The sequence below is a fragment of the Corvus kubaryi genome, unplaced genomic scaffold (genome assembly GCF_017639235.1).
Source record: "Corvus kubaryi isolate FWS band 111438036 unplaced genomic scaffold, C.kubaryi_AGA036_p1.0 37394, whole genome shotgun sequence".
Classification (NCBI taxonomy): Eukaryota; Metazoa; Chordata; class Aves; order Passeriformes; family Corvidae; genus Corvus; species Corvus kubaryi.
This window is the reverse complement of record NW_024581133.1, coordinates 4,288,503-4,315,074: the sequence shown is the minus strand read 5'-3', so window position 1 is coordinate 4,315,074 and position 26,572 is coordinate 4,288,503. Positions and strand designations below refer to the sequence as shown.

Here is a 26,572-nt window from a genome sequence, read left to right as displayed (position 1 = left end):
AAAAGGCTTCGTAAAATTCAGACACTCCCCATTAAAGGCAGACAATCTGGAATGTAAGCAAACCCACAGAGTTAATGGGTCAGTCAATACAAGCATAGCCCTTATCCATTACCTACTGAATTCAGCCTGCAGTGAGCCCAGGGCTCCAAGTTAAATATTTCATTCATTCACAGCCTCAGATTTACTCTGGCAGGTTTCAGAATGGGAGCCAGGCTTCGGCAGCCAGCCTAAAAGATAATGACCTTTGTTGGCATTGCTGTAAATTTGCAGCTTGTGTTTGCTGTCAGTCAGGTGTGATGTGATCCCTATTGATTTGGGGTGAAGGAGCATAATGATCCTCATCCTCAGGGCTGGATGAACTCTGCCTAGGGCAGAAATGAAGCCCTACTGATGGTGAAAGTGGCTACACAGCTTTCCTTGTGCTCTCAGAGGACTACAGATTACTGGAAATAGTTTATGCCACTTTGACCAGGGGCCCTGGGAGCAGTACAGACAGTTGACCACTGTTATATTTTGTGGCCTGTCCTAACATATAAAATTTGCCTCCCCTTCAGAAATCTATACCTCAGTCATACAAATCTCTTGGGAACAAGCCTGGATCCAGGATACACTGAGAGCCCTCTTCACTTTGTGGAGTATGGAGAGGCTGGCGAGGGCAGAGGAGGTGGGTTCAGATGGGAGCAGAATGAGAGAATACTTGAATCAGGAGAAATAATAAGCAAATGGAAAAGAAATTGTGTGCTAACTTTCCAGCTTTCATCACCTCTTTAGAATTTTCAGGTGTTCATGCATTTGTGCCACAGGAGTGTATTTCCTAGTCAAAGATGTTGTGCTTCATATGCTTTGTTGCTACGTTCTTTGCTTTCTTTATATGTCTCGAAACACTACTTCTCCTTCTGTATGGCCCTGTGTTAATGATTCCTAACTGCATTCAAGATATGCTTACAATTAGTCCTCCAGATGCAACGCAGACTACAGCAACTGCAACCAGTCTGGAGTGGACAAAGAATTTTCCACTGCTGCAGAACTCTCTGGTGCCCTGCCCCCACTTAACAAGTCAGCAGCAGGGGTGGAGCTTCTAGTGTTTTGTACACACTTATTTTCCATTCAGACCACTTCTGTCTTCCAGAGCGTTTAATTTTCTGGCATGTGTTTATTTTCCTCCCTGTCTTTTCTTACAATAGCTAGCATAGGCAAAGTTTACCCACTTACTATGAAAAGTCTATTATCTGTTCTCTTCCCCTCATGCAAAGGGACACTACATTTTAATTCTTCCCTTTTGTAGCCAGAAGCCACTGAAGTCCTAAGGAAAATAACTTCTGTAAAACACTGACTCTATAATATCGTTGTTCTTTCTCAAATGGACATTGTTAAAGGCTCCTGTTCTCCTTGGAGGCAACCTGGTTCTAAGAACAAGAACACTTTCTGTATTTCTTAAAAAGGCTCAGAATAAGTGTAAGTTACTTTCAACAGCTTTAGTACATTTTCTCTCATGCAACCTTTCATGTTCTGGATCAGGACAGCTGCATCTGCAGGCTGTGTACAACATCAGGGAACAGCAGCTCGGGAATCAAGCTCTCTAGGAGTCCAAGATGTGCATCTTTCTGGAAAGGGTTCACAGGCAGCCACGTGCCTGCTGAAGGCTCAGCAAACAGGTACAGTACATGTGGAGTTAGCAAGTTCTTACAGAGACATTTGCTCGCTCATTTTTTACACGACCAGCTTTCTGTGCCAAAGCCTTGAAGCTCAGCTCCAGAGAAAAAAGTGATGTCTGGGAATCATTTCTTACACTGCTTCCAGTTCCAGACACAGGTCAAGATTCTAGAAAAGTAAAGCCGTGCCCCTCAGGGATCGAATGCTGTTCAATTACACTAAGAAATAAACCCTGGAAGAAGGAGAGAGTGTACATAACATCAGGTTTTCAAACAGTGATGCCCTGTTAAAGGGCAGTGTAGGATGGCACCAGCCCACAAGGCCGCTGGAAAGCAATGTGAGCCAAGGTTCCTGACAGGGACTAAATGTAGTCTTTGATCAATTTGCAAATGCAGGATGGTGAGAGAGGAGGAATATCTTGTCAGGATGCTAGCTGTGTGTGGAAAGGCGGCCAGTGAACACCAGGACTGAGCAGAAGAGAGCAGCAACAGGAAAAACTCCTAGCAGGGGATGGGGTGTATCACACATCAAGGCATCTGATGGCAGCCCAGGTCAAGGCAAAGGAAGAATTGCAGCTGACTCCTCAGCTAGTGAGACAGGCAGCACATGGATACGGCTGTATTATTCCTTGTGAAGTAATATGCAAACGTTTCTTTTTTATCTGTAAGGGATGGTTGTCTGAGCCCAAGGGATGAACTGCTAACGCTCAATGCACAATCACTGAAAGACCTGTCCAGAAAGGAGGCTGAATCTCTCATTCCCCCAGTGACAAGGCTGGTGAACATCATGATGGCTAACAAAGTAAGTATGAGCAGCTGTGGGGTGATTGGACATTTACTTCAGAGAGAAGAAGAGTTTGTTCATCAGATGTTTGAAGAATATGATTTTGCCTTTGCTGACAAAACCCAAAACCTCTTGTGGTCAGACTCTGGTGACTTTCAGCATAGCTTTTTCCCAGATAAACAGAGGCTGTGGGGAGGCCAAGGCCTTGGGAAATTCTAGCAAGGGATGTTCAACCCCTCCTTTTAGAAACACACAGCTTGTCAATGTTAATTTTCCATTTAGAAGTTGAAGAAAGGCAGAAGTGGGTTTAAGGGAAGAATCCCAGAGAAGCCAGAGAGCAGGCCCTGTAATGAAGTAGTTTTGTGGATCTACGATCTGTGGTTAATAGCAAAGATTTTTCAAGCTAACTAGCTTGGTAGGAGAAATACTGAAAAATCATTTTCAAAATTCGTCTTTAAGGATCTTCTCTGTATTTATTATTCTGACGAGTTCCCTAAGGGAAGGGGACTGGAAAGCCCTAGCAGGATTTTGCTGTTTGGCAATACCCCCACCTGCTGTCCAAGAGGAAAATTAGCGTTCATTAGGTCTTGAAGTGTCCCAAGACAGAACTCCTGAAATCAGGATTCTGGAACAAAGTGTTTGTCTTGTTTGGCTCCAGTTAGATTGGAACATACAGATCGTGCTCTGACTCTGCTCTTGTGGCTTTCTCAGCCCCTGCACAATATCACTGCGCAAAAATTTGGCATTTTGTTTTATGTATATCAGTTTCCACATGTTGTCTGTATTTAGTAATGTCCTCCCTTTAACTGGGATTGCCTCAGGATGAAAATAATTGTGTCACAGAAACAGGATCAGAATCAGGACTTGCAGGAGCCATACAGATCCAGAAATTATTCTTAACATCAACTGTTATTCAGATGTGAGCATTGATTTCCAAATAGCTCTAAAAAACCTGCATTCAGAAAGCGGAATGTTTCATCTTCAAATTTTTAAATGCTAGGATTAGTGGCTATATTTTCAAAAGCAACAGGAGATTCCAAGTGGAAGGTACTGATTTTTTTGAAAACAGTAAAACTTAGTCCTCAGGGGTTTTTAAACACTTGAATTGTATTTTGAGTATTTATATCTTACAACTTTGTTATAACCACTTTATAGCAAAATTTTGAGCTTCATTCCCATTTATCCTCCTATTTATTTTAAATAATGAATTTTGCTCCGTGTTTTTTGGCTCAGGCTGAAATGTGTGGATGCCAAATTAGAGGAAATTTTACTTTTAAGATTAGATCACTTTGGAAATGTCTCGCATAGCAATAGGTTTTGCTTGTTGGGGTTTTGTTTGTTTGTTTTGCTTTAGGAAACACCAACATGTAAGGAAAGGCCCTTGGAAATACAGAATGGTTTTCGGCACGGTAAGGCTGCATGTCAGCGGACTCGCAGTAACTCCACCAGTAAGTTGCAGAGAAAGAATCTGCTTTCTTGTAATACTCAGGGAGTGCAGAGCACAGCCCCCCATTGTGGGATGGCACTATGGTGCTAAAAGAGCTGTTGTACAAATTTAGTCTGGGATCCTTAGCTAAGAATTGCTGATGCAATTCTAAACCATCTACAATCATCGGCTTGTGTGTTCACAACATCCCACAGCCAGGTTTTGTGCATAAGGTTTGCACTTTATGGTTTGGTGCTCTTTTTTTATGGTGTATTCTAAATAGTCCGACAGTTCTTGGGTAGGGAACACTCGCTTTCTGCTATATTTAACATTAATGGCGATCCCCAAAGTAACAGCTGAAAGCATCCACCAGTTCACAGGGAGATTGACAAAGGGAAAAACATTCCTAAGTAACATTTACCTGATAAAGTGACTGTGCTAATGTGTCCAAGCCCTGTGAAGTAACACACCTCTCTCCCCACGCCTGGCAGGTGTGAGCCCGTTCTGGGCCGGGGAGGTGGAGGGCCCAGCGCCCCGGAGAGCTGTGCCCCTCAGGGACCGACAGCCCCACGCCCTCCACGCCAGCCGAAAATCGCTCTCCCAGCAGCTGGACTGCCCTGCAGGGAGGGCCCCGGTAAGAGCTGCAGGAGCCACCTGAACAACACACACCAGCAGGGCTCTCTGGATGACCACGGCAGCCACTCTCCTGCCAGAACCCATCTGCCCTGGCAGGGACGATGGTCACTCTTCCTCCTCTGCTTTCCACCCCCAACACCTCCTCTGTGAGGGGCAGAAGAGAGGGAAAGGCTCTGTGCCAGCAAACCCCTGTTTCTGCAGGTTCTCCCTCCCATTGCCCAGCAGGTTTTATGGTGTGTCTAAACCCCCAAGGGTGGTTCACACCACCCCACTCTGAGCCCCGGTGCCACCAGCCTCCCCAGTCACCTGCACTGGGCTGGAGGTGTGCTTTTGGTGTTCCATGTTTACCTCTTAATCCTGTTCCCAGTCCCCTGTTGAATAGATAATCTGGTTCTCATGTCAAAATTGAGACTTTCTCGCATGTGCAGAAACCAAAATTTTGGCTGATTTTCCACACTCTTCAACAACTGTTAGTTTCACTTTGCTGCATAAAATAAAAGTGTTGAACCCTCTTGGATGTGTAATGAGTGCAATTAACTCTGACCCTGCTGAACTTCATGCATAGTTAGCTTTGGGTAATGACTTCTGTCAGTGCTTAAATTATCTTGTAATGCCCAATTCCATGTTAAAATAGGAGGTTTTCATTAACCATTTCACTAAATATTTCACTAAAAGTTCATTAAAATGGGATAAATCTCAGAGGCTGAATTTAAGAAATCCAGCACAAGTTCGTATTTTGGGGAAAATACTAGGTTTGGTATGTCCCAAGATAAAGCTTTTTAGTCATAAGATGAAGGAAAGATTTTGAATGTCTTGATTCTAGTTCAGTTCTTAAAAGCAAAAATTATAATACTTGTTTATGTCCCCTAATGACCACAAATGGGATTTTGGCATGGGGAATCGAGTGAGAGCACAAATATATCCTTCTACACCACTTCAAGGACCAACATCCTAATTTTTCTCCAGTTTAGTCCCTACAAGACAAATTCAGTGAGCAGCGATTTTCTGAATAACAAATGGCTTATGCATTAGAAAGACTTTAAAAAAAAAAAAAAATTAGTACCATCAGTTATAACGAAGAAAATTTAAAATAAACAACTTGCTGCAATGAATGTTCAAGAACTTCTGCTTATGCATAAAAGAGAATTGTGAGGTTGTTTTTTATTTTAATGTTCACAGGCAGTTTCGAGACCATCTAGGTCCCTAAGTACAGCACAACTAGTGCACACATTGTGTGGCTCACAGGCTTCAGTAATTTCAAACATTGTACTGATGAAAGGACAAGGGAAGGTAAGACTGGCTCTGTTGATTTACCATGGGTTTTACTGCACTTCACAAATGTAATCTGCCAAGTGCAGAGAAGTGGCTGCAGGTATTAACATTGCCACTTTTGGGCTGCCAATTCATATCCCGACAAAAATAAACCAAAAATAATTTAGACACTTTCCTATGTGCATGTAGGATTTATATAGAATTAATTGATTGCAACAAACAAAAAGCAAATCATAAGGGGATTCTGCTGAAATTCCCATTTACTCTTACTCAGGAATGTGATTGACTATTTTTCATGTATTATACTACTCCCCTGACAATACTGCCCATGTAGGTAATGCAGATGAAACTGCAAATGAGCTGTTATGAGAATTGAACATGAGTTCTCACACACTTTGTCTTCCATAAATTAGGGTTTGGGCTTCAGTATCGTTGGTGGTAAAGACAGCATTTATGGACCAATAGGCATCTATGTCAAAACCATCTTTCCTGGTGGAGCTGCTGCTGCTGATGGAAGGCTACAAGAAGGTGGGAAAGCCCTCTTCTCTCCCTTTTCCCACTTCCCAAAAAGTGACACTGAATGACAGATTGCAGCTGAAACGAGCCATAAGTGACTTTTACACCTGCATCCATTTTTGCATTTGCAAGACTCTTTTAGAGTACATGCATCACGTAACTTATTGTACAATACAGTAACACTAATATTTTTTCTCTTTTGAAACAGGTGATGAAATCCTGGAGCTGAATGGAGAATCCATGCATGGATTAACACATTATGATGCTTTACAGAAATTCAAGGTTACGTACTCTCCTTCCAGAACAAGCTCTGTTTTTAGACACAATGTGTGTGTGAGCTCAGCAAGTTCACTCATTGTCTGTTCTTTCTAGCAGGCCAAAAAGGGTCTTCTGACACTTACAGTCAGGACAAGCTTCAGCACACCTCATTCTGCTTCCAGCTGTCAGTCACCCCTCTTGTGTCAGTCACTGAGCTCCAGTACATGCCTAACCAAAGAAAACAGCTCTTTCAGTTTGGAGAATGCAGCATTCTCGTTAAATCCTACAAAGCCCAATGACAGGGTCATAATGGAAGTTACCCTGAACAAAGGTAAGTGTTGACATCAACTGAGCACTGCCAACAAAGCATTGACTGACAAACCACTGTTCATTTGCACTCTGAATGTCTTTCCTCACTAACCTGATTCTTATCCTGATCTAAGTTTTTTAATACAACAGATTAGGTCTTGGTGCCTGTGGGTGCTAACAAGTATCTATCAACAGCAGGATTTTGAACACCATCTGTCCTCAAGAGCCAATCACTGAGGTTTTTTCACTCAACATCAGAGTCACATTCATATCCTTCACATGAAAAAGTAAAGTTCTTGTCAACAACTGCCACTTATTAAGCAGACTGTGCAACTCTTACCCATAATTATGCAAGCAGTTAATTGCACTCTTGAAAAGGCTTAGAACCAAAAAAATAAGTATCTTTATCTTGTAGTTCTTTCACCTCCCCTCCAACTGTCATCACCTTCTACTTATAAACAACTACCAGCACAGTGAAATAAACTTTTAAATATGGGAACATCAGAGTGACAAACAAAGCAAAGTCTCTGTGAGGTACCAGTGACTTACCAAACAAACAGTATGGGATCTGGCATCAGCGACTGCACAGAGAAAAGGGTGTAAACTCACAGAAGTGTTAAGCTGTATCATATAAAACTGAAAGAGGACTGAAATTATATAGCTAACAATAGCCATATATCCTTAGGTTTAGATTGTTTTTCCCCTTTTTAGCTCCTTAATTTTTTTTTTTTTTTTTGTATTCTGTCTCCTTGAAAAGCCATTTGAAGCCTTCTGTAATGACAGATATTTTGCAAAATAAACCTGCATTGCATTGTGTCTGTGACACTTTACTCATGAGGGGGACAAAACCCCCCATAACAACCCCACAATAAAACAATAGAAAGGAATAGAAGAAAACAGTGGAAGCAGCAATGAATACTGAATGTGCAACATTCATGAACACAAGACTTTGGTTCTGGTTTGTACAGAAGAAAGAATTAAATTTAATTAATTTTTAAAGAGGCTCTTCAATGGTTTGCTTTGGCTGTTCCTTATGCCTTTTTAAAATTATTGTTGATTCTTTCAGAGCCGGGTGTTGGCCTTGGAATTGGGTTATGTAGCATCCCTTGCTTCCAGTGTATTTCAGGCATCTTTATTCACACCCTCTCGCCAGGCTCAGTGGCACATATGGACGGGAGACTCAGGTAGGATGAGAAAGGCTGTCTGTCTTATGCCACAAGTTTCTCATTGCTCTATCGGTTTATTTTTGACCTGTTTGGGCAGGAAGGAATATTTATTTCTGGGAATTTCAGGATTAAAGCACGTGTGCTATTCTCAGAGTTGGAGCATGTGTCTTCAGGATATGTAGGATTTCCAGAAATACAGCAACCCAGTGAAATCACTGCCTCTTGCCCAAGCTGGGCTAACTTTGAAGGTCTCAGAAAAGCTTGTAGCATTGCTACTGGAGGAGATTTCCAAACAGAAAGTATTTGGAAAAACCTAAATATATGGCATAACTTGGCTTGTTTGAGCACTAGATTTTTTCTGATACAAGCTCCTCAAATTCTTGCCCAATAGAAAAACAGATTTGCTGAGATGAGCTTTAGTGGGAGTGTAGAAATGTGTAGAATTTTCAGAGATTTTTTTTACCCACTATTAGTGTTAAACAGATTGAGAACTGAGCAGAACACAGCAGTTTTGGTGAAGTCTTTTTGATTTAAATTTAGGTGTTCTGTAACCCTCCTCTCTAATACTCTAGCTGAAAGAAATTCAGTCTTAAATTATTTGAATATTTGTGTGATACAAATCAGTGCCTTCAGTCAGCCTCTCTTAACGTGTGTGGGCACTAGAGCAGTGCAAGGCAGTCTCAGTTTCCATATGAACCAAATTTGGATTTCATCTAGAAAGAGCCAGTTTAGCAGATTTTGATTGTTTGTCATCAGAATTTTTCTTTTAACAAGTTACTCACATATGTAGCAGAAACATAACATCCTTTCTGACCTTAAATAGCACTAACATAATGTAAAGACATGAAAAGTGAACTCGAAAGGAAGGAAGGAAGGTGTAGGTGGAAGCAGCAGCTGAGCTGCAGACAGCAGAAAGATCACAAAGTGTGCACAGCTGAACGTGCAGGAAGCTCAGAGGTTGTGTGCAACATGGCAGATCAAAACCCCTTGACATGCAACTCACTCCTATTCCATTTTCTGTAACAGGACAGAATGACAGATTTAATCTGTAATCAAATTAGAGGTCGACCTTATGAATTTGCTTTTTGTATGTTGCCACATGGGTGAGACAAGGTCAGGAGAAAATCTCTTTTGTTCACATCCTCTCTCTTTTTTCTTAATATCTCTCTAGGTGTGGAGATGAAATTCTTGAAATTAACGAAACTTCAGTACAAAATACAACTCTTAATGAAGTTTATGCTGTGCTAAGCCATTGTGACCCTGGTGCAGTACAAATCATTATTAGCAGACACCCTGAACCGCAGGTAGCACACTCTGTATTCTTTCTGCCTTTCAATATAGCACATACTGAAAACTAAGAGGGAGCAAGTGCTGATCTAAAACAGGTGGAAAAATGTTGACTACAAAAATCCTGATCTCCTTATGATTATTGCTGCACACAAAAAAATCTGAGATATGCACTCCCTTAAATAGGATCATTTAGGACTTGAAGGTCACTGGTGACAATCTTACATGAGGTTCTGTGCAGTGAATAAGGAAAATACAGAAATAACGTTTAAGGAGTAACCCAAAAGATAGTTCTTATGTGAGAAAGAATTGACAATAATAAATAACTTGAAAGAGGGTACATACCTCCCCAAAAGGAATTAAATGTTTATACACTTGGTTTTCAGTAATTAAAATTTAGGTCTTGCCCAACCAATATTTATAGTTAAATTAATATTGAAGTACAATATTTTATTCTTGCAAGGTTTTTCTACAAAATGCTTCCTAACACCAAACACTGTATAAATGATTACCAAGTTTAAATTGTTGCATAAATTATGCTGTATTAAGTTACCTTATACTGGTAAATCCAGGACTCCACTTCTAGTGAAATCTGCAAAAGAACATTTACCTTTGAAAGATCCCATTTTACTTAAACAGCCACTAAAAACAGCACACCCATAGATATACTTCATATATACTGAGATATATACAAATATAACGGTGTGCAAATAACTCACCTCATGAGAGTAAAATGGCATGATATTTCCTAGGTGTCTGAGCAACAGCTAAAAGAAGCTGTTGCACAAGCTGTGGAAAGCAACAGATTCGGAAAGGAGAGACACCAATGGAGTACCGAAGGTAAGGGAATAAATGCATTCACTGAGACATGGTAATTTTGACTTAAAATATGTCAAGGATGAGTACATGCTATATTAGGATCATTGGGAGCAATCAAGTAACCCAGAGCAGAAAAGAGGAGGAAATCTCACAGGACAACCCTCCTAACATGTCTCCTATGATATGTTACCAGAGTGATGAGAACAGCCAAAGTCTGTCTGATTACAACAAAAAATTTTGTGCAAACTTCCTCCCACAGCTGCTCATCCTTTCCAGTTCACAACCTCTGCTTAGAGCCTTTCAAAATGTAGGTGACAGGACTATGACAACAAGGAACTGCACAATGAAGGTGATGTCCTCAGGGCAAACCTCGTTAATCCCTTATTTGTGAGGAAAGGCACATGCAGTCACAGCTGGAGCTATTTGCCCAGCTCAGGTATGGCATCCTCTCACAGTAATGTATTGGAATGATACTCCTTTGAGAGTCTTCTAAAGGAACAATAGGCAACAGAGTCATCATCAGTAAAACTATACTGCTGACATACCTATATATAGAGAGAGAAAATGTTATTTTGGTGTCCAGGAACTTGGCTGTTGACTCTTCACCCTACAAGGCAATGCATTAACCCCACCTTTGCATCCACCCAGAATGATATTTAGTGCAGATTTCATCAGCTGACTCTTAGGAGCGAGCACTTTGCCCGTACTGAACAGACTTTTCGAACATGTTCCTGACACAGGTGTTAGGAGGCTGGAAATGAGCTGGCATGGAAGGCACCCCTGTGAGAGACACATGGACAGGATCGTGGGTTACTGCAGCCGCAGGGCACAGCGGCTCATGACCCGCTCCAGCAGCGACAGCAGCTACAACCCGCGGGCCTCCTGTGCCACTGCTGCTGTGCACCAGCTCTCTGACTTGAAGGCAAGAGTACACAGTGTAGATGTACCAATCACCAGGCAACCTGGCCTGCTGTACTCGTTCTCTGCCAGTAATTCAGAGAGAAATTCCCCTCCGACCTGTAGTGAAGGCGGTCAAGCCTTGCAAAACACTAAGAAGTCATCAGAGATCCTCGTTAGAAAACCCAAATCATCAAAGCCCAAACCTCCACCAAGGAAATACTTCAAGCAGGACTGCACGTGTGATGAGCAGGGTAATGCAGACAGAAAAGAAAAGCTTGCATCAGAAGTGGCTGAATCCCCTTCTGCAAGTGTTCAGGTAAAGTAAAATTTACAACATTGTTTTTGTGTCTGCATATTTGTGAGGCAGGGGAAAGAGGAAGGCAAAGTGACTTTGCATGATAGCAGGAAGAAGGGCAGGAGAGAAAGACAAAATGCATACACATGGGAATTGGGGAAGAAGATGAAGCTCTTCTGTTTTGAAAGTAAGGTGGGTATCTTAGTGAAGCCAGTTTAGTACCAAATGTTATGTTCAAAGTAAGGTCAGAAGGCAGAGAAGTGTCTGAAGAAAATCTTCTTCCATACCAAGGTTTCTGAGTTAAAATGCCAATGAGAGCAGCAGCAAGAATGAATCTGTCCCTGCCATTCCTCAGGAGCACTAGCCACAGCATCAAATCATTTATGAAGTAGTCACAAAACAATTTCTTGGTTTCAGTAGTGGATTTTTATTGGAAGAAAGCACTAACATTATGTAGAGCAGGCAATCTTGGCCTCAGATACATTTCTTGAGACCAGGAGTTATTAAATAAACCCATTTAAATTGTGGTGCGCATACATATTTGTGGATGAGCTACAGTATTTGAAAACAGTGTACATTTGTACATTGCTAAATTTCAGTTCCCTCTCTTATCTAAGACAACAGAGAGTGTTTCACTTTTGCATGAGTGTGAAGGACTGTGAGATCTGTGTGTTGAAACAAAATTGTGGTTTGCTTAAAACTGAAACCTCTTTTCCCTAGGTTTAATAATATGCCAGCAGAAATGAATTGTTCTCAATGCAGTGCAAAGGAAAAAAAAACCAAAGAAAAAAAAACCACAAAAGCCTCCCACACAGTTCCCAAGTTGCAAAGATCAATATAAAATTATATAAAGCAGACTGAAGTCCACATATAATGTTACTATCCAAGAAAATTTCAGTTAAGCACCTCATGTAAGGTCACTTTTACCATCCCCTAAGTAGAAACTGCTGCTAGAAAATCAACATCCAGAGTAAAATTGAGGGAAATAAGTACTTGTTGAACTTACCACTCCCTGCAACTTCTTATTCTTCAGCACAGTCATTCTAAATGACAGTGAGAGAAAACGAAATCTTAAGATTAATAAAATCCATGAAAAATCAAGGTCTGTTCAGGAAGACAGCTTCCTCTATTAACACAGTCTCTATATATCTGTATATACCCAAGAGAGAGGGTTTCTTGTCATAATGTATTTCAGATCATTAGGAGAAGGTTTTATTACTGCTTTAAAATTTTTAACCTTTATTCCCTCCAAATGTTGTATTAGTCAGTCTGAGGCTGCACACCACATTTTTATATTGGGTTTCTCCGGTTTTTTCCAGATTCATATATTTTTTCAGACCTTTCTTCAGCTTCATATGTAGTGTGGTTTGCATAATTACATTCTGACACACTTCTCTTTCCTGTTTGTTCAGCAGGAAGTTGGAGAACCAATGTTAGAGGGACATCAAACTGATGTAACCCACGGTGCCTTCACCACTTCTCCTACAGCATATGATAAGGAACACACAACTGCTGCTCCAGTGGGCAGAGATCAAGAAAGAAAAGAAAAATTAGGTATGTTTAATTCCATGAACCTTTCTTTCCAGCTAAATACGTACTATTTAATTTGGATTCCAAAATGGGTATTGAGCTGATTTCACCTTCTCTTTAAATGTAGTCTTCAAACTATATCTGTAAATCTTGGGGTGAACAGATGAAATTTCAAATTATTGATTAATCTCTGTAAAGAAAGGGAAAGTAGATCAAAATCAGCATAAGAGATGATTTATTGTAAGTTTTAAAAATTACTGATAAATCTTTGTAAAAAAGAGAAACTAGATCAAAAGCAGCGTAAGAGATGATTTATCGAAAAAATTGTTAATGGACAGGTACAATTTTGCTGTATTGCTTCAGATGAAACTGCTTAGTTACCCTGAATATCTGACACTAAAGGTTAGTTTTAGCATTTCTAAAGGACATTTCTAAGCACAGTTTCAAGGCTCTGGTGTTGCAATGGTACAAACCACTGGTAAGTTAGTTTTCTGCCGTGCTAGTTAGAATCCAGGAAACTTAGTGCTAAGGGAACAAGACAATCTCAAGAGGTGTCTTACAACATCAATGCTTATGTAATTCTGTGACTTATGGCTCAGATCATTAAAAAAAGTGAAAATGTTGCCTTAAAAAAAAGTTGACACTGAAGCAGGTAACAGTACCTGTGCACAAACAGAAATTTGCTGCCATTCGACCCCACCATGTCTAACACTAAAATGCTTAATTGCTCTGTGATGTAAAAAGTATTCCCATATTAGAATCAAGTTTTTACTTATCAGAAAAATCAACTGGAAATGCCTGCAGAAATTTAAGGAAGCGTAAGTATTGAAGATCTTCATATGAGAGTCTTTTTAGAGTAAGATAAACTTATAAATGTAGAAAAGAAAAAATGCTTCTAAAAGGAATTTATTGTAATATCAGCTTTTTCTCTAGGCTGCAAACAACATTACAATTTTAACCTTCTCTTTTAGCTGTTGTAGCCTGTATCAAGATTTCAGCATCCCAGATTTTCAGTATTTGTAGACCCTTTAAAAAGGGAACTCATATTTAAGCATGCAAGAGCCTTGTTTTTCAGGTAATTTCAGTGTCTGGATTCAGAACTTGTAGATCAAGAGCTATGAATTTTTTAAAAGTTTAAACTTCTTAGAAACTTTTAAAAAAACTCTATCAGAGGCTTGAATGAAATTCAAATTTAATGAATTAATAATGATGCAGAGATAAAGGGTGGAGAGGTAGAAGGATGTTTGTTTATAATGGATGTCTCTTTATTCCAGGGACTCCACTTTCATCAATACAAAGGCCTGTGCTTAAAAGACAAGCACGGGTAGATTATAGTCTTGATACAACAGAAGACCCCTGGGTTAAAATTTCTGACTGCATAAAAAGCTTATTTAATCCTACCATGAGTGAAAACAACGTCCATTTAGATTTGCAACCTGGCATCGACAAAAACAAAGAGAATCAAAATCGAAGCAGCTCAGAGACAGTTCTGAAGAAATCAGAATCAGAATTAGTCGGTTCCAAAGTGCTAAAATCAGATGAAAATGACAGTGTGAAAAAGGGTCCTCCTGTTGCACCTAAGCCCACCTGGTTCCGCCAAAGTCTGAAAGGATTGAGGAAAGCAAATTCAGATCTAAAACCACAGGCAGATCAAAGTCCTCCCAACCATGACAGTATTTCCAACAAAAACCTGCAATCCAGCTTATCACGTGTGTCTCCTGGAGGATCATCAATAAAGCAAAGAATAAGCTCATTTGAATCCTTGAGTGCTCCACAGTCACCTGAAAACCCCCCCCGAAGGCTGAGCCTAAAACCATCGGTCCAGAAAGAACCTTCTCCCACTGCAGCAGGAGCAGAGGCAGCTCCAGTCTGCTCAAACCAACCCTTCCTCCAGCGCTGTGAGAACAGCCAACAACAGCCACCTGTGGCCATGGCTACAAAGAGCCTGGACAGGTCTTCCTCTCGCAGGGAGGGTATTGCAACCAGCTCAGAGAAAAGCAGCAATGCCAGCACTGAAAATTCATCAAGTCTCTTAACTCCAGGAGCTGTTGCAAACTCCCATCTTGTGTCCGTAGCAAAAGCACACAGCCTGAGGTCACGAAGTTTCCCACTTACTGCTGCCCAGGCTTGTGAGATAATGAAGCCATGTGATGAGAAGTGCAGCAAAATCTATTCCATCAGCAGCCAGGTGTCATCTGCTTTAATGAAATCCCTGCTTTGCCTTCCTCAGTCCCCAGCCTCTTCCGGAAGCAGTGCATGGGAAACTCTGGACACAGTGTCCCAGTCCTCCATGGAGGAAGATGAGAATTCCATCTCACCTGCAAGTGAGAATCACCACCTGGACACTGGGTTTTCCCTAAAGTAAGACACCATATTTAAAACTCAGATTTACAGACTAGCATTGCTGAGCAGCTGTGCTGATCTGCTGACAGATTAAAGTTCAAAGGTAGCATCACACAGAAGTAAAGCACAGACTAAATGAAGAACTTTTTAGAGATAAAGGTTAAATGACTCACATGACTGTTAATTGTGGTTTTAATCTGTATTATATATAGGCACATGTGTATTTCAAACATCCTCCTGTTTAAGGAGCAGTATTTCTAATATCTCTGTGATAAAGCAGATTTAAGTGTCTTTGCCTGAGGCCATGAGATTATTCCTATTCTTTAACGCAATGGATTCTACTTCTTTTAAGTTAACGTGATTAATTTCCATTTGCCCATATTTATAGTAGTTGTAGGAGTTACCACCCCCATTACATGCTAATAAGATGAAAAGATGACTGCTCCAAAACTGCCTTTTGCTTTAGTGGGTATGTTCTTGCATAGCTCAATGTTTCTTTTTTGTTCTTGTCACAATGGGACAGCCTCTCCGAGCTGAGAGAATACACGGTGAGCCTGGCAGACAAAGGGAAGGAGGAAGACAAACAGGAACACGGCTCACCTCAAGCATCCGGTGTGTCAGGGCAGTCAGTCATCTCTCTGCTTTCCCCTGAGGAGCTGGCAAAGCTTATAGAGGAAGTCAAAGCCCTAGATGAAGAAACCTTAAAGGTAAACCTGATTTTTCTTTTCGTGCATGGTTTTCAGAAAACTGTAGAGTGAATGTGTCTGGTTAATCTTTGCAACTTAATATTATGCTTATGGCACTAAGTCTCATTATAAAATGCACAATAGAGAAAAAGAAAATATGCTGAATTTCCAATCATTGTGACATACCTTTTGGGAAGTTCTTGACTTTATTCTGTTCTCTGTCTAGGAATTTGATGATATTCATGTTACAGTTTTGCATAAAGAAGAAGATACCGGGCTTGGATTCAGCCTAGCTGGGGGCATTGATCTAGAAAACAAAGTGGTAACAGTAAGTAGCATCTTAAAATATACTCCCAAATCAACACTCTTTCTGCAAAAGACATACCTTACTGGTTTTCTACTACAGTGTTTGGCTTTCAGATTACCGAAGCAGGCAGCTGTATTGATAGGTTTGGAAGGACCATAGTCTCAGTAGGTGAAAACAGGTTCCTTCTGCACAGAGCTGCCTCCCCAGGTGTCTGGCAGCAGTGTCCTGCTTCCTTGGGCCCCTCCTCCCCAACAGCTCTGAAAGCCAAGGCAGAACACACAGCCCTGTGCAGGAAATAAACATCTTGCTCACGTGCTCATAGAAGGCCATGCAGGGTGGTCTGGAGGAATGGGGTGGGTGAATACATGTCTGGAAGTTAGAGATAAGTCTCACACCTCCTTCCTCCCACGAGCAGAGCAGCGAGAGGGTCAGGAAGTAGCACGTGCAAGGTACGTACCACAGGCAGCACGGCTTTAGCCATCTGGTACCAGGGCCAGACTGCTTCCCTGGCTGCTTGAGGAGGGATGTTCTCAGGAAAACTTCTCCGTGCAAATTTATTCAGTCCTCAGTCCTGAAACATGATAGAAGCAACTGGTTCCTGGCAAAGAATGAAAAATGCACATGGTGTAAAGTATTAAGTGAGCGATTTAGTGACGTGGCCTTTCTTTCTCTTCCTTTGTGTGTGTGTGTGGTGACTGGGCTCTTCAATAGGTCCACAAAGTATTTCCCAGTGGATTGGCCTACCAGGAAGGAACTATTCAGAAAGGAGATGAAGTGCTCTCCATTAATGGAAAGTCTCTTAAAGGTGCGACTCACAGTGATGCCTCAGCAATCATGCGACAGGCCCGACAACCCAGACAAGCTGTTGTTGTCACCAGAAAACCTAAAGATGGAGAAAAAAACCTCAACGTTTCAATCAGCTCTAGTACATCCTCGGTAGCAAGTGATGCCTCACAAGAGTCTAGTAAGTTTAGTGGCATTATCTTGCAGCCCCCACCTGATAAGTGTTTACTCATCACCTGAAATCCAGGTGTTCATAAAACCAGCATTGGCTGCGTAAATCTGTGAACCATGATTAAAAACAGCACAGTTAATAAAACATCCCTGAAATAGACATTTGAAATAACTTTATTGAAAAGGGAAAGAATTAATCGAGCTCTGAAATAAAAGAACTCCCTAAAAAAACCAAAGCAAGTGTGATTCTCTATGTGAATTTCTGTAGAAGTACAAAGATGGTTGTTGTAGCAACACATCTAATTTAAGGTATAATGACAACTCAGTGAACAATGATTCTTTATTCTAATATTATTACAAGACTTGTCTCCATGAAAGAGAATTTCAGTTTGAACAAACAATGTGCTATTGTTTGATATAGCAGGTGGCTACATCTGAAACACAGCAACGTCAGAGTTTTGCAGAATGTTTTACTTTCAGAATAGTTTTGTGTTTTGGTTTTGGTCTTTTTTCTAAAGCATGATCTGGAGATCTGTAGCTTTATTTCCATACTGCAAATTAGCAGCCTTGTAGTCAATAACAACTTCATAACTAACATGAAGTCAAATATTTACCTTAGATTTTGTTCATTTCACAGATTTTTGCAATTTACTAAATATCTTATTATCCCATTAATTCAAACACAATTTTCTTTCCCCAGCATCCCAGAGGGCCTTAAAATGACAAAATGAGAAATTAAAAGTTTTAGCTTTCTCTTTCACTTGGCAGTTTATAGGACCTTTGCAAACAATCCAAAAGTTAATTTTTTGTAACAGATGTTTTAGCTTTTCAGACTGTATGCTGTCTATCTGGTAACTTTCCATTTGTTTCCAGCCACTGGAGATACAATCTGCACTGTAACTCTAGAAAAAACACCTGCTGGTTTAGGATTCAGTCTGGAAGGAGGGAAGGGCTCTATTCAGGGAGATAAACCCATCATTATCAACAGGATATTTAAAGGTAAACACACTTTGCATCTTCCCAACTCAGGCAGACTTGTGGGGTTCATAACTGACTGCTGATTTATAACTATGGAAATGCCATTTTTTCAAATGCAGCATTATCTTGTTTGGTGCCAGTAATTTGTTGCCTGCTGGGACCAGGTGGTTTACACCAAACGTGCTGCTGATCCATTCGCTACTAAGTGAAAGATCCACCAAAGCTTCCCCCTACAGAAAGAATTAAAGGAAATTGCTTTTCTCTCCCCAGGGACTGCACTGGAACAGAGCAGCCCTGTTCAGCCTGGTGATGAGCTCTTACAAGTGCACACAACAGCCATGCAAGGACTCACTCGTTTTGAGGCATGGAATGTCATCAAGGCATTACCTGACGGGCCCATCACAGCGATCATCAAGAGGAAGAATCGCAGCTCTGTCACCACCAAGTCACCCGAAACTTTGTAAGAGGAAGGATTAGACTACTGCTAATATTCAAACAAGGGATTTTGTTACTTGCAGGCACTTGGCTGGCACAGTAAGATACTCAGCACCCATGAAGAGTACACTGGATCTTACTGCCAGTTACAGAGAAAGCTCTCTGGGATGAACTTAGATGTGCAGGAAACGGGCGTGATTTTTATTTCAACATTCAGAAACAGATGTTATAAAGTGTGTAATTATAAAATAATGACTTTGTTAATAACATACTGGTTGTAATAAAATACATGACAGCTATAGTTCTCTCCTTTTTGAAGCCATTAACTTAACAAGTATCAGAAGCACATCCTGTGTTTTCAGTGGTACCCTCCAAGTCCTGTTCCCTACCTTAGCTTCCCAGGAACAAGAAATGTGTCTACGAGCCTACAACTAAACACTGCCTCAGGGAATGTGTAGGGCAGAGGAAGGGGGTTGCAGTGCAAAACAACGCTCCCTAGAAAAATCCAACTTTTCTATTAAAAACACAGAACATTCAGGAGAGCCAAACCTGTAGAGGTAACTTTCTACTAGCAGTTGACAGAGCCATCTCAACTGCAGCAGGCAAACACAGTGTGGAAAGGAGTTCTCATGGTATTCCAAGGGGGAGGTGTGGGTAATGTAGTGGAAGCTTTCCTAACCTTCATCTGGCCAGAGGTCTTAAGAGGACTACAGCAGAATAACAACGAGGCCATTCAGAAGAAAATCTTACCTTCTAACCACACTTTTCTCTTTTAAATGTCTCTGTTAATTTTGCAAGGGAAAGTACCAGTGAGAGTACTTGGGAACCCAAGTACTTCTGAACTGAAATGTTTATTCTGGAAAAGGCTAAATAACTTGGAGACAAATCTATCCTATATGCCCTGTATGGAATTCTACCAGCAGCAGATACGTACCTATGGCAAGATGATCTTGTGCACCCACTCAATCTTCTCCAACCTCCTTCACCAAAGGGAGAGAGAGATGCAAGGGCAGGATGGAAGTAGTAACTCCCCAGCTGACAGCCAGATTATTGTCCTTGGCTGTTCACCTTCCCAGCAATGGGAATTTTCTGTACCCTTCTTCAGTTAATTTCACCAGGAAGAGATTAAGGAGCTCAGGAGCTGTTTTCCATACACTTAACACAACGCCTCAAAAACAGCAATTAAGGGAAAGGGAAGGATAGGCAGGAGAAGGTTTTAATTAAATCCAGGAACTGAACTTGCTGCAGCCTTTTCTCTCAAGACAACTGTAAATTAATCCTTGAAAGAACATTCTTGACAAGCCATCTGTCTCCACACTCCCAACACACACTCAGCTGGAGCTGTCTCCCAAAAACTAATCTCTACCTCAAAACAAAAATTTGGTTGGGTAGCAACCAAAAAAAAGAGAAAAATGGGAGAGTGAATATTACGTAAGTGCCAGTTCAAAAAAGTATTAAAAAAGTCTTTGCCAAGACATTTCTAACTCCAGTTTGGCAGGGCAGAAGGTTGAACATGAAGGGCTCTTAATTCCTGGATAGAAGGTGTTGAGCACTCAGAAAAGGGATTCTTAAGTTATTCCAATGAAGAGTCTCACCACCTTTATTTCTCAGAACAATTAAAAAAAATATAAATAGCTAATTAGAAGCCACATTGTCTGCAAAAATAATTTGCGTTACTTGCAGAAATAATGAGCGGTGACCTCAGCTGTGCTTCTTGGACTTTCTGCTAATTAAATTCATGATAATCCTGGAAAGACTTGCCAAGATATTATAATTCATGCCTAATGACTTCAGTACACTTATAAAAATATATTTAAGCCTCTGTAATATCAAGGCCCACATCTCTTCTCAGTGAACTTGTTACTCTTCCTAAGTATAGGAAGCAGCAATTGGAAATAAGGACCAACCAAGGGCAAGTACCTGCAAGGGTGAGTGTTCTCACCAAAACACCTCTTCCCTTGTACACATACCATCATCAGGGAAGGCCTTTCCCCTCTTTTTGCCTTAAATTCAGAGATGCTGGAGGTCTAAGCAGCTCCTAGGCTTCCTTGACAGCAGAACAGGTGTATGAGGAACCATTTCAAAGGATGATTCAGGAAAAACAGTAAGATGTAGCAGAAAAAATATTTATTTCACCACACTCACACAAGTTTTTACATCTTTGTATACAAAGGAGACTGGACTAAAAACTGTTTCCTTGAACTCCATAGGGTGAGGTTTACAGTGGGAAACTTAATGTGCAAGTCCATGCCCTATACATATAAAAATAGAAAAAAATACAGGGACAGAAAGCAGAGCACATTAACCCTGTTAAATAATCGAGTTACCACACTAAAATCACAACCTGCATTTAACTTCCTAATTCAGCAATTATTTTTACCTTTGTAATTATATGTAATTCATAGTAATGTCTGATGTTCCTGCAGCAACCAGCACCATAGGTATCTCCCAAAGATGGACACATCTTGGCACACAAAATCAGCTGCTGATTTCCCAATGTAATGTTGGGAGGCAAACCAGTCTTAGAAAAAAGCAATGTCCTTATGGCCTGTCAAGGCAAAGCTACTGGAAAGATTATTTACCCGTTAAAACCTCTCACCACAGGAAACCAAAACACATTCAAATACAGTTCAAAATGGTCATTTCATGTCCCATTTAAAAAATGGCAAGTAAAGTGCTTAATCCTCTTTATTTATTGCCTCTGTGTCGGTTCAGTTTGTTTCACGACACTGAAACCACTGGTTTTGGTACAGAGAGGGGAGAGTGTCTGTTTGCCAGCCCACACACCTGTGCATTGATTAGCACTGCTGGACCTTGACTTACAAAAAAGCACTTAAGGCATATTTACCATCAATATTGATGTCTGCTGGAACAAACCAGTGACATCCTCTACATAATCCCCTTTGTTCTGGCTTTCACCATTTGCTGGCTTGCACCCACTGAAGCATCTTGACAGCTCTAGGAGTGCTGGCAGCAGGAGAGATACATCTTCTTCTGGGGGAGAACCACTGATCCACAGGAATCTACAGGGAGCTTCAGAGACCAAACAGGGCTGACCTGCACCTGGCTGTGGTGCTAAGTGGATTTTAGCAATGCTTAACCTCCACAGACACTGACAAAGAGTGACCAAGAACAGATCCAGTATGTGCATCTTCTCCCTGCAGTCACCAACTGCTGCCACCTGGTGTGGTATTTTTCTAATCATTAAAGTGAAGAATTTCGTATTACATAAGAATGCATTGTTCTGCATGGAATCAGGTAGCAAACGCCGTTTTAAAAATCTATTGTCCTCAGGTCATTGTTTCATGTCACCTTTCTTAAGTATCTTAGCTGATAGAAAAGTCCTGAGGCCAACTTTGTATTTTTGCCCACAAGCTGACAGGTTGTTTCCTACCCTCAGCTGGTGATCCCAGCAACTCGTCTTGTCATGCTTTTAATGCCTTAACAGCTTTGGTGAGGTTGCTGTAAAATCCAGATATGCTAGATGGAAAAAAGGAATCCACCACTGTCTGGGGAAGATAGCCACCAAGATCCGTCTGAAAGAAAGTGAGGAGCTCAGTCCTGTCTGGCTCCCTGCAAAGACAATGAAAGTGATTTATAGCCAGTGGTTTAAGAGCATTAAGAACTTTTCAATGACTCTTACTTGTATTAGAATAGCTATTTCCAAGAGCTTTCCTTTTTTTAAACAAATACACAAATTGCAGTCAATGTAGCTATGAAATTAGTTTATCTAGGCCCTAATTAGCTACATGACTCTGTCTATAAATTATGGCAAATCAACCAGATACTCATTTACCAAAAATTAAGACCATACTTGTATGTTTTGCTGAATCTCTGCTCAAGAGGTCAGGGAGAATTTTACCATGATAACAGTTCCTGTAACATTAAAGACTTCCCTCTAGAAAATGAGGGGAAACTAATTCATTGCACAAAAATGAGAACAAGAAGGGCACTCAGTCATAATGATTGCTGGGAAGACAGAAACATGCCATTGCCAAGAGGCTTCAGGTCACATGTGGCCACATACACATAAACATACCACACAATGGATAAGGAGGTCTTTAGAATTTATAACATTCAAACAGGTTGTCTCTTACCCTGGAACAGGTATGCAGAAACAGCCACAGGGATAATTAAAACCTCTCACAAAATTTGGTTGAGGAGGACACAGCGGGTGTTCCACATTGGTGGCTGAAAGAAAAAGCATTGAAGGAAAGTGTCATTCTTCCAGAAAATGGGAAAGAATCCTTGGTACTCAAAGCTCCAGATGGGAAGCAAACTCACTATTCAAAATGTATTTAAAGAAGAACGGCAGTACAACCTTTCCAGTGTGGAGCTGACAAGTGCTCAGAAAAGACCACTAAAAGGAACCACTCTGTCCTTAGCATGGGGAAATCAAAGAAGTGTTGAATTTAGAAGCAATTGTTACTGAGCTCTGAAGGAGGAAGCATCGACACTTCGACACAGTTTCATTGAGCCCATGCTGTGTGACAGCACTGCTTTTCTTGAGAGGTCACTTGGGTTACTTCCAACAATCCATGGCACACAGATCACTTGGCTGCTGAAAAGCTGCACTCTAGCAAGTGTATAAATTCCTGGCAAGGCTTTTCTGAACAGGATGGGAAAATGGGACACCTGAACAGTGGGGCAATAAAAGCTCTGACTTGTAACAGTCAAACAACAGAACGAAAGAGAAAAAAAATATAACATTCTATACAGTGGCAGCCCTGTAAAAATCAGCACTATTTCTTCTCATAAACAAAACTATTTTCACGTACAGGAGTGGTACATTTATTCAATGGCTTCACTGAAACCTGTGCAGAAAATGCTAAAATGGGATTTAGCCTAAATGGGACTCCTTTTAGAAAGTTCTGTAAATTCTTAAAACAACAAAAACACACACTCAAAATAAGCCAGAACTTAACAGTAAATTAAACAATTATTCAATCTCAAAAGCATAGCAAGGGAACAAATCATAGGCCAACAGTATCATCATCATCTGACTGTTGAAATGATTTATATACTCTGGGAACAACAACGCAGAGAGGTGACTATTATTTTGTCTTCCGATCAAGATCAGGTCAACAACTACTGACCAACATGTTAGTTTTAATTTTATGTTTATTTCTGGTACCTTTGATTTTATAGCTTCCAATAGATGCTGGTTATTTCCAAACATAACATGAACCTGTTGAGAACACAAGTGCCTTACCAGCAGACAGCATAGTCCCATCTTCATATTGCTTCATAACTACTACATCCACAAATTCCCTTGGTGAAATAATCCTCATGCAAGCTGAAGGGGTTGTGGTTCTGCATACAGAGACAGTCTGAATATCACAAGACAGTCATGTCAGTTGATGTTTTCAGAAGTACAGCAGAAAAATCCCTGTACTTTCCAGTTCTCTTTTAGTTACACTTTCTAAACTCTCTCAAGGAGTTCTACTACATCCTTTGTTGAATGAAATGTAAATCAGCACAGTCAAAAGGCACCATGAACAATCAAGGACAAGAAAAAAAACAGAGTGACAAGGTGTTGCTTCCATGTTCAGAGAGGACAGATACCAGAAGGGATGCTGAAATGCAAACCTGGCACATCTGTGCTCGTAAGACAGTTAAAAAACCCTTGTCCTCGCCAGGACACTAGCAAAGATAACTTCCTTGTGTAGTACATGCAGGATACAACTTGATAACCCAGTTTGTTACACTTCACCAACATTAACACTACCATCTGCTTCTGTGATTGGCTCCCAAAACCAGAAGTTTCTACCACACTGGTATGTGCTGGCAAATCTGTGAATTTCAACTGGCAGGTTGCAGCATTCCTGAAGTTGGCTATAATGAATACTAAATGCCTACAGGATTCCCCCAAGAAAAATAAACTTCCTGGAACTTCCAGAAACATTTCTGGGACTGGCTGTGTTTGCACCTGGCTGCCTCCAAGCACATACACCCGCTTCAGATTTGGGGATCTAAATCCAATGCCCTTTTAATTTTCCGACATGCTATAAAAAAAGGGAATTAAGACTGTACAAGTGTGGCAGCAGAAGCTGCTGCTCATACAGAGCCCTGCTCATCTGTGTGCTCAAAGTGTAGCATCTCCACTTTAATGACAGAGGGAAAGCACTAGGTGCTGAGCCCAGTTAAGGCAGGGTGTGATTGATGTGCAGGGCAGAGCATCACTGCCATGGTGAAAGATTGGGCCTAAACTGATGGCTGATGATGTGAACACATCACTGCTTAGCTAAGTCTGCAGTGTCTAAACTTCCTCTTCCCTCACACTGAGCTTGCTAAAAACACTTAGCTTGATTTGCAGTATTAACAACACTGCAAGAATCTTTAATGTTATATATTTAATGATATACATACATATATGTCATGCATTTATAGCTTTTAAATACACAGTATTTAGACAAGAATGATTTGCCTTTCAGAAAGATAAGCCATTATTTACATACATATATATGTTAAGAAAATGTATAACATTTATGGAAAAGGAACAAGAAAAAAAAACCAAAACCAAAGCAAAGAAGGTTTCTTATCCCAGGATCGTCCAGCTGATCCGGCCAGAAACACAGTACAATTTAAGACTCTCTACCTCCCTGCACATAACATCGGCTGTCTCATAAGGCCCAACGCTGCTGAACACACACTGCATTAATCTCACCGGAACAGTTTGTAAGGAACTTACATCGCTGATGGCTTCAACGACCTCGAAGTCCTTCACGTTTTGGTCCCACTTGGTCCTGAGCCCGCCGGCCACCGGCTTTATGCACTCCCAGACATCCCGCGGGCTGCCGGGCAGGATCCCCTCTCCCTTGTACCTGCGGGGGACGAAACGAAACCGCACCGCGCTGCTCTGCCCCGCCCGGCCCCGGCAGCACCGCGGGCAGGACCCCGCGCCCCGGCAACCAGCCGTACTCACAGGTTGCCAGCGAACTCCGTCGAGGGTCTCCAGGACACCGCGACTTCCCCCTGCGGGACGGGAAGCGTTCAGCCCCCGGGCCGGCTCCCACCCCTCCCCTTGGCTGCCCCGGCAGCCCGCTCACCCACCGTGCTGCGGCAGCCCCGCCAGCCGCCGGGGTCCCTCCGGTAGAGCCGCAGCTGCTCGGCCGCCGCCTCAGCGCGCCCCGCGCACTCCATGGCGGGCGGGCGGGGCCGCTGCTGCACCGCCTTTGAGCGCCCGCGCCGCGCCGCCCCTGGGCCGATGGCGGCGCCGCCCCCTCGCCTGAGGGTGACGCCCGCCCGGCCCGGCCGCGCCTCACGGGACAGCGGGGATGGGGACGGGACAGCGGGAACGTGTGTGGGATGGGAGGCGGAGCACTGCTTCCTTAGGGTTGGGGCTGTATGTGGGAACGTGTGTGGGATGGGAGGCGGAGCGCTGCTTCCTTAGGGCTGGGGCCGTGTGTGGGAACGTGTGTGGGATCGGAGGCGGAGCACTGCTTCCTTAGGGTTGGGGCTGTATGTGGGAACGTGTGTGGGATGGGAGGCGGAGCGCTGCTTCCTTAGGGTTGGGGCTGTATGTGGGAACGTGTGTGGGATCGGAGGCGGAGCACGGCTTCCTTAGGGTTGGGGCTGTATGTGGGAACGTGTGTGGGATGGGAGGCGGAGCACGGCTTCCTTAGGGTTGGGGCCGTATGTGGGAACGTGTGTGGGATCGGAGGCGGAGCGCTGCTTCCTTAGGGTTGGGGCCGTGTGTGGGAACGTGTGTGGGATCGGAGGCGGAGCACTGGTTCCTCAGGGTTGGGGCTGTAGGTGGGAACGTGTGTGGGATCGGAGGCGGAGCACGGGTTCCTTAGGGCTGGGACCGTGTGTGGGAACGTGTGTGGGATGGGAGGCGGAGCACTGCTTCCTCAGGGTTGGGGCTGTAGGTGGGAACGTGTGTGGGATGGGAGGCGGAGCGCTGCTTCCTTAGGGTTGGGACCGCCCCGCCCTCGTCGTTGGCGTAATCGCAATCCCAATGGCACGGAGAGAAAGAAGCGGAAAAGCAACCAACGAGACTTGAGTATCTGAAGGAAG

At 42.1% G+C, this 26,572-nt stretch overlaps 2 protein-coding genes across 8 annotated transcripts in view; one reads left to right on the top strand and one right to left on the bottom strand.

The window, feature by feature from the left end:
* IL16 (interleukin 16) overlaps nucleotides 1-18,854 on the top strand; it is a 38,182-nt gene extending 19,328 nt beyond the window's left edge. For 2 of the 7 annotated variants that reach the window (XM_042039187.1, XM_042039183.1), the window contains exons 4-22: nucleotides 1,519-1,655; nucleotides 2,322-2,454; nucleotides 3,791-3,884; nucleotides 4,354-4,496; nucleotides 5,678-5,788; nucleotides 6,184-6,298; nucleotides 6,495-6,568; nucleotides 6,659-6,875; nucleotides 7,920-8,037; nucleotides 9,191-9,323; nucleotides 10,059-10,146; nucleotides 10,866-11,341; nucleotides 12,733-12,874; nucleotides 14,125-15,211; nucleotides 15,717-15,900; nucleotides 16,106-16,207; nucleotides 16,898-17,150; nucleotides 18,014-18,139; nucleotides 18,389-18,854. In XM_042039187.1, coding sequence (XP_041895121.1) covers nucleotides 1,519-1,655; nucleotides 2,322-2,454; nucleotides 3,791-3,884; nucleotides 4,354-4,496; nucleotides 5,678-5,788; nucleotides 6,184-6,298; nucleotides 6,495-6,568; nucleotides 6,659-6,875; nucleotides 7,920-8,037; nucleotides 9,191-9,323; nucleotides 10,059-10,146; nucleotides 10,866-11,341; nucleotides 12,733-12,874; nucleotides 14,125-15,211; nucleotides 15,717-15,900; nucleotides 16,106-16,207; nucleotides 16,898-17,150; nucleotides 18,014-18,139; nucleotides 18,389-18,582 — 3,927 coding nt within the window. In that variant the 3' untranslated portion in view covers nucleotides 18,583-18,854. The remainder of the gene's footprint in view (nucleotides 1-1,518; nucleotides 1,656-2,321; nucleotides 2,455-3,790; nucleotides 3,885-4,353; nucleotides 4,497-5,677; nucleotides 5,789-6,183; nucleotides 6,299-6,494; nucleotides 6,569-6,658; nucleotides 6,876-7,919; nucleotides 8,038-9,190; nucleotides 9,324-10,058; nucleotides 10,147-10,865; nucleotides 11,342-12,732; nucleotides 12,875-14,124; nucleotides 15,212-15,716; nucleotides 15,901-16,105; nucleotides 16,208-16,897; nucleotides 17,151-18,013; nucleotides 18,140-18,388) is intronic. The other 5 variants (XM_042039185.1, XM_042039188.1, XM_042039186.1 and 2 more) reach the window with 5 other exon arrangements.
* A 1,809-nt stretch (nucleotides 18,855-20,663) lies between these two features.
* On the bottom strand, nucleotides 20,664-25,716 carry STARD5 (StAR related lipid transfer domain containing 5). Its single transcript, XM_042039191.1, has 6 exons — nucleotides 25,607-25,716; nucleotides 25,479-25,528; nucleotides 25,245-25,377; nucleotides 23,766-23,883; nucleotides 22,651-22,744; nucleotides 20,664-22,126 (listed from the first exon to the last, which is right to left on the bottom strand). Exons 1-6 carry the CDS (start codon nucleotides 25,694-25,696, stop codon nucleotides 21,979-21,981), a joined length of 633 nt encoding a protein of 210 aa, XP_041895125.1. The 5' UTR covers nucleotides 25,697-25,716; the 3' UTR covers nucleotides 20,664-21,978.
* Nucleotides 25,717-26,572: the final 856 nt, after the last annotated feature.